General features: G+C 52.8%; 1 protein-coding gene across 1 annotated transcript; it reads left to right on the top strand.

The window, feature by feature from the left end:
• Nucleotides 1-5,429: 5,429 nt before the first annotated feature.
• On the top strand, nt 5,430-6,489 carry LOC122046620 (RING-H2 finger protein ATL3-like). The gene has a single exon (XM_042607400.1). It carries the CDS (start codon nt 5,489-5,491, stop codon nt 6,329-6,331), a length of 843 nt encoding a protein of 280 aa, XP_042463334.1. The 5' UTR covers nt 5,430-5,488; the 3' UTR covers nt 6,332-6,489.
• The last annotated feature ends 244 nt before the right edge of the window (nt 6,490-6,733 follow it).

The raw sequence follows: 6,733 nt of genomic DNA, 5'->3' as shown, positions 1-6,733 counted from the left end.
CGATGAGACTCGCGACAAAGAAGCCGCCCTCGCTGACAGCATATAGACAAAGGATGCGGCAAAACTACAACTGGCGAGTAATCCCTAGATCTTTTCAGGTGGGTGACCTAGTCTGGAAGAGGGTCAAGCCGGTCGGCGATGTCAAGAAGTTGGAAGCGCCATGGGTAGGCCCATTCAAAGTGTTGGAAAAGCTACGATCAGGCGCCTACTATTTGGAGGATGCAGAGGGAAGAAAGTTGGATCGACCATGGAGCGCGAACCACCTCCAACCCTATAGAGCCGGGTGAAGAGGTGCGCGAGTGAATTCATGTATCCTTTCGCTTGTATATCCTTGTTGATGCAGGAAGAAAATAGTTCAGAATCTCATCAATTCCCCCTCTAACCCACGCGTCATCGACGGTCGTGCGGTGACCTTAAACGCTCAGGTCATCGGCGGTCGAGCGGCGACCTTAAACCCTCGCGTCATCGACGGTCGAGCGACGACCTTAAACCCTTGCGTCATAGACCTTATACCCTCGCGTCATCGATGGTTGAGCGGCGACCTTAAACCCTCACATCATTGATGGTCGAGCGACGACCTTAAACCCTCGCGTCATCGACGGTCGAGCGGCGACCTTAAACCCTCGCTTAAACCCTCGCGTCATCGGCGGTCGAGCGGCGACCTTAAACCCTCGCGTCATCGGCGGTCGAGCGGCGACCTTAAGCCCTCGCGTCATCAACGGTCGAGCGACGACCTTAAACCCTCACGTCATCGGCGGTCGAGCGGCGACCTTAAACCCTCGCGTCATCGGCGGTCGAGCGGCGACCTTAAGCCCTCACATCATCGACGATCGAGTGGCGACCTTAAGCCCTCGCGTCATCGGCGGTCGAGTGACGACCTTAAGCCCTCGCGTCATCGGCGGTCAAGCAGCGACCTTAAACCCTCGCTTCATTGGCGGTCGAGCGACATAAAGGTTGCACTCGGATCATTGTTCGATAAGTAGGGACAAGACGATCGCCTAGTCATATTCGAAAACCATCGAAAAAACGGAGAGAATTGTCAAATATAGGGCAAGATCGAATTACACCTTAAAAGTTTATGCCGATCGGGTACACACGGGGGGCAGACAAGTACAGTTCAAAAAATCACTTAGCAAACTGAGCAAAAAGAAAACACTTTAAAGGTTTCACTCCAAGTAAGCCAGGGCATCGTCAGGGATAGAGTCGTTGAGCTGGTCGCGGTCAATTGTAGCGCCGGGCAGATCGGCAGACAGGTGCCCCTTTTTCTTGAGCTGATAAAAAATGTTGTCCACGGCGCAGCCAAAGAGTCTGAGAACCCGGGCAACGAACTTATCAACAAAGGTGTCGGACCGGATGAAAGCCACCTTCATTTCCTCGAATCGGCTAGGCTCGCTTTCTTTATGTGCCTCCAAGGTCGACCGGGGCGCTCTCTAGGTCTGCCTTCACCACCGCAAGATCGGCATCCTTGTCGGACAACTGGCTCCTTAAAGTTGCTTCTTCGAACTCGCGGGCTTGCCGCTCGGACGCTAGCAGGTCCTCTGCATTTTTCAACTTGTCTTCTGTCTGCTTTAACTTCTGCTCGAGAGCCCGGGCTTCCACATTCTTCTTTTCTAGGTCATCAACGACCCTTTGCTTGCGGTTAGTGGAGAGCGTGATCTTGCTCTCGAAGGTGGTAATCTCCTTTTTGAGCCGGTCAATGTACTCGGTCTGCTCAGTACTCTTGCCCCGCTCGGCAGCGAGCAACTCTTCACTCTTGGCCAAGTCGGCCTGTAGTTGAGCCACCTGAGTGTCATTTAGACCATGAGTGGTACCCGACTGGCCGGGGGCTTCCTTCAGCCGTTTCAGCTCATCCTCCACAAAGGCGAGTCTCTGGCACATAGCAAGGCCATCCACCCAAAACTGCAGAAATCAAAATCGGAAGTAGATCAGAAACAAGGCCAGATTAATTGGTACAGAAGCTGAAAGAAAAAACTCACGCCAGTAAGTGCCTAGTGTGGCTGTCCGCTAATACACCCGGGGGCACGGCCACCGCCCGGGCATGCACATCTTCCCACACCTCGACCAAATGGCCTCGAATGATGATCCGGTGTTCAGTCTGATCTGCCGAGCCTCCCGACACCGAAACCTCTTCGGTAGGAAGGTGGAGGGTGGCTGTGACGCGTCTCTGGCCGGTCGGGGCCGAATGGGAAGAAGCCAATCAGCCTGCGCGGGAGGAAGAAGGCGCAGGGTTGATGATCGACCTTAGGATGCGGCCCTGAGCCGATAGTAGGGGCAGGCTGGCGATTAGAGAGGCGACAAGAGGGTCGGAGGGTGTCCGGTCGGAAGAGATATTAGTGGCCTCCGACAATATTGGTCCGGAAGCACCAGGCCGATCGGCAATCCTTGCCGCTGAAGACGTGGAGCGAGCAACTTTCTCCGCTCGACGCCTCTTGCGCGTATTCTTAAGCGACGCTTCCGATTGCGAGCCCTCTTCTGGAGCTAGCTGATCGGCCGGAAGCTTTGCTATCGACGCACCAGTCGCTGCTCCTTCGACTAGCACCTGGCCCGACTCCCCACCGGCCTCCTGAATAGGCTCGCGCTCGCGGGGTATCTGCTTTGGAAGATCTTCCTGTTGAAATCCTCGCTCGGCTAAAACTTCGACCACTACTTTGTCAACTTCGGTGCTGGAAAGCTTTGATTGCCCGACCAAGCGTGCCCTCATCATGATGTCGGCTGCAAAATAAAGAAAGAAATCAGTTAGACAAAGAGAAGAGAAGCAAGTGAACAGTTTACCTAAGTCGATCGGCTCGGACGGGCTGATCGGGCTAAGGCCGAAGAGTGCCAGAACTTCTTCCTCCAGCAACTTGTGAATATTGAACTTCTGAGCAGCCAGCATAGAGGCAGCATGCAAGTAGTCCGGAGCACTTTTATAGCGGGGCAGTGAAGGTTGAGGCCCCAACGAAAGTTGCCAAGTGGTTTGGAAGGAGAGCCGATCGGGAAAATGGACAAAAAAGAAATATTCACTCCAATGTTTGTTGGAGGAGGACACCCTGTCAAAAAAGACCAGACCGGGGCGAGCTTGCAAGAGGAAGGTGCCCGGCTAATCAGAAAGCTTTGGGTAATAAAAGTAGTGGAAAATCGAAGGGGTCAGAGGGATGCGATGCAAGCGGAACAAGATAATTACCCCGCACAAAAGATGAAAGAAATTTGGGACTAACTGGGAAAGGGATAAACCGAAATATTTACAAACATCTATGATAAAAGGATGAAGGGGAAGCCGCAAGCCGACAACAAATTGGTCTCAGAAGAAGCAGATACAGTCGCTCGGTGGAACGAAAGGCCGATCAATGGCTAACGGAACGTGGATCTCGTAGCCGGGAGGAAGTTCAAAGGTGTTGGCGAGGGAGAGAGCATCATCCTCGTCGAACCTGGACTCCATAGTGTCGTACCATGGACCCGGGGCAGAAGACGAAGGCTGAGATGTACTAGCGATCATCGAAGGAATAACCGAGAAGAATCGGGAAGAAGTGCAAAAGAAAAGGAGGCAAAGGTAGGCGAAGAAGTTCACAGGAGGATTATCGAAGATAGCAAAGTAGAAGATGGCTACGAAGGGAAGTAACGAACTCACCGGGAGCAAGGACAACAAGAAAAGCAGGATTCGTCAAGGCACAGGAGATCATCGGCAACTAGGACGCTAAGTGAAGAGGAGAAGAAAGCGGCGACCTCAAGCATATAAACATTAGGGACAAGGCTAGGCCGTCTGATCATCGGCGCGAATACCTAGAAATAAATCTGGCCGTTGAAATTTAAATCGCTGGAGGTCACATCCCCTCCTGTCATCTCAAGCGTGCATTGGCAAGTGCTCGACACGCGACGCGCGCTCATAGGTCAGTTGTCAGAAGAATTAATGAGGCATGCTTTGCATTAATGTCTCAGAGTGATGCGGTTTTCAAGAGATTTTTAGGGAAGAGGAAGGGTCAAGACAATGACTTTGAGGGCTGAGCACACAAGAGTTGCCGACTCAAGGTTAGGCGATCTCTCATACGGGCCGATCGACCCGCTGAAGCTCTCACCTCGTAAAGAAAACTTAGGGCAAGCGGTGGGTCTCCTACTAAGAAGCATAGATGACCAAAGCGCTAAACGGGAAGTAATATTTTCACACCATTTTGTCCAGTCAGTCGGACTTACAACTTCCTTCGACTAGACTTAAAGGGGAGACATGTGATCTCGTGATGACCCAGAAGAGCCCACCTCCAAGGAAGTCCTCCAAGAAAGTTCAGTGCTTTGGTAGATGTCAAAGTCAAGGGGTGGTCAACCGAGAGACTAACTGGTCAGAGGGCCCCTTGTCCCCGTCCAAGCAGAAGAGTTCGGAGGGGGTTGGCCAAGCCTAGGCAAGGGACTGCACGCCGAGCGGCACAGACATAGGCGCATGAGGCCAAAGAAGAGGCCGGTCGGACCGATCAAGGTGGAGTCCAGCGAGGCAAAAGACATTCACGCCGATCGACCAAGACATAGGCGCATGAGGCCAAAGAAGAGGCCGGTCGACCCGATGAAGGGGAAGCCGGCCAGACGACAGTCGACAAATAAGACGGGGGATACATGCCAACATCCTTCTGGGAGTTAGTGCCGTCGGTTAATGGTGCATATGGATAGAATATTCTTTTGGGAGTCAGTTTCGCCGACTGACGGCGAGGAAGGACAGAGAATCGTACGGAAGAAGATCCCGCCGCCGTGGCAGAGATACACTTGCCCCGTTATGGTAAGAGGTCAGGGATCCTTTCTCAATGTTAGCTTTTGGGGGAAAGTTTGGGAATACGCATCCGTCCGGGAAACGTGCAGTTTACTCGTCAAAGCCCTATATAAGGAGAAGAGCAGGCCCCCCGCGGAGGTACGCACATACGTCTTGGGGAGTCACTGTTCGCTACTTCTTATTCTTTATTCTGTTTTACTCGCTTGCCGGTATGAGACTTGATCGTTGGAGGGTTGTCGCCGGGAACCTCCTCCCGGCTCGACACTAACGACTTGTGGTTGCAGAAACGGAGGAGCACCAGCGAAGACGAAGGGCGAACCACCTCAGCGTTACTTCCGATTACCATCTACTCAGCTTCAGGTCAAGATCAAAATACGTTGGAATTCCGTAACTTAAATGCGCCCTGTTTTATTTTAAATATGATTAGGCCAATTATGACCAAAGGGATTGATCTATTGTCTAAATTGGCCGTTTGCAATATTTTTATATATATATAATTATGCCATTTCGTGAAAAAAAATGCAAACCAAAACACACGCAGTGCCCTAAGTCAACCCAAGCAACCTTGACACGTCAAATAACTTGGAATCCAAGTAGTTCTTCGTGGACCGCCGCCTCTCCAGTGCCACCGTTGACTAAGTCTACCTTTCTCACCTTCCTCCGCTCCTTCCTCCTCAGCTCCTTCTTATAAAAGCTCGGTTTCGATCAACATATTTCGATACACGCCTCATAATTCTCACCGTCACTTCTTAATTCTCAATGTCATCAGCAACTGTGTCCGTGGCGGCGATGGGCAGCGAGGGCGACGTCGATCCGGCAGCCACCAACGCCGCCACCGTGAGGATCAGCAGCGAGGTCATGGTGGCCTCCGTCATATTCCTGTTCATGGTCGTCGTCTTCGTCTTCTTCCTCTACCTCTACGCCAAGCGCTACCTCCGCCACGACCGCTCCGGCTACGGCGCCCGTTTTGTCTTCGCCGCCGGCGACCTAGTCCCCGCCGCCCCGCGCCGAGGTCTGGACCCTGCCTCCCTCCCCGTCACCGTATACCGTGCCTCTGACTTCAAGGACGGCGGCGGGCTCGAGTGCGCGGTCTGCCTTTCGGAGCTCGCCGACGGCGAGGAGGCCCGGGTGCTCCCCAAGTGCGGCCACGGCTTCCACCTCCAGTGCATCGACATGTGGTTCCACTCCCACTCCACCTGCCCGCTATGCCGCAGCGCCGTCGTCGCCGACGAAGGCTCCTCCCCTGAAACTGAGTCGCCCGATCCGCCGACGGAGGCCACCCCGGAGGCGTTTCCCACCAATGTGCTGATTCGGGGAGGCCGAGACCCGGTTAACGAAAGGGCTCTGGTGATCGAGATCCCGAGGAACGCCGTCGATGTCCTGGGGCCTCAAACCTCGCCGTTGCCTTCGAGCAGGGCGGCCCTGGAGGAGCTGAGATCACCAGTTTCAGCGACGTTCCGGTCCCTGCGAAGGCTTTGGAGCCAGGGGAGGAAGGCCAGCGCAGGTCCCTCTTCCTTCAGCTCGAGGGAGGTCGACGTCGAGCAAGGGCCGGCGGAGGAAAACCACGCGCCACCGCTCAAGTCCCCTGCTCCGAAGCCATGACTCGTCGGAAAACTAGTTATAAAATTTCGATTTTTTTGCCGTGTACAGAGCGAACGCTCAATGACCTGTAGCATATGATTCTTCTCATCCCTCGGAAGAATTCACTGTTTCTGTGGTTGTTTAATTCGATTCATTGATCCAAAAGATAAACTTGCACATGAATTTCTGCAACTTTTCGACACAGATTTGACTTTAAGGCCACACCATTTGAAAACAAAACACAATTAAGTCAAACTTAGCGACCTTTGTTGAACAAGATATTCAGTTTTTCAAACCTCATCACTGCTTCAGACTTCTTGTTCTTCAACATTTGACCTAATTCTTTGTCTTTTTCCTTCTTCACTACAGAGACAATTTCGTTTGGTGCAATAAGTTTGTGGGAAACTGACTGATTACTGAACA

The sequence above is a fragment of the Zingiber officinale genome, chromosome 2B, assembly GCF_018446385.1.
Source record: "Zingiber officinale cultivar Zhangliang chromosome 2B, Zo_v1.1, whole genome shotgun sequence".
Taxonomy (NCBI): Eukaryota; Viridiplantae; Streptophyta; class Magnoliopsida; order Zingiberales; family Zingiberaceae; genus Zingiber; species Zingiber officinale.
The sequence above is the reverse complement of the archived record's forward strand: the minus strand, read 5'-3'. Positions and strand labels throughout refer to the sequence as shown.

What these genes read in the sequence shown, in the direction of transcription:
- LOC122046620 (XM_042607400.1), top strand. Translation starts at nt 5,489, where the DNA reads ATGTCATCAGCAACTGTGTCCGTGGCGGCGATGGGCAGCGAGGGCGAC.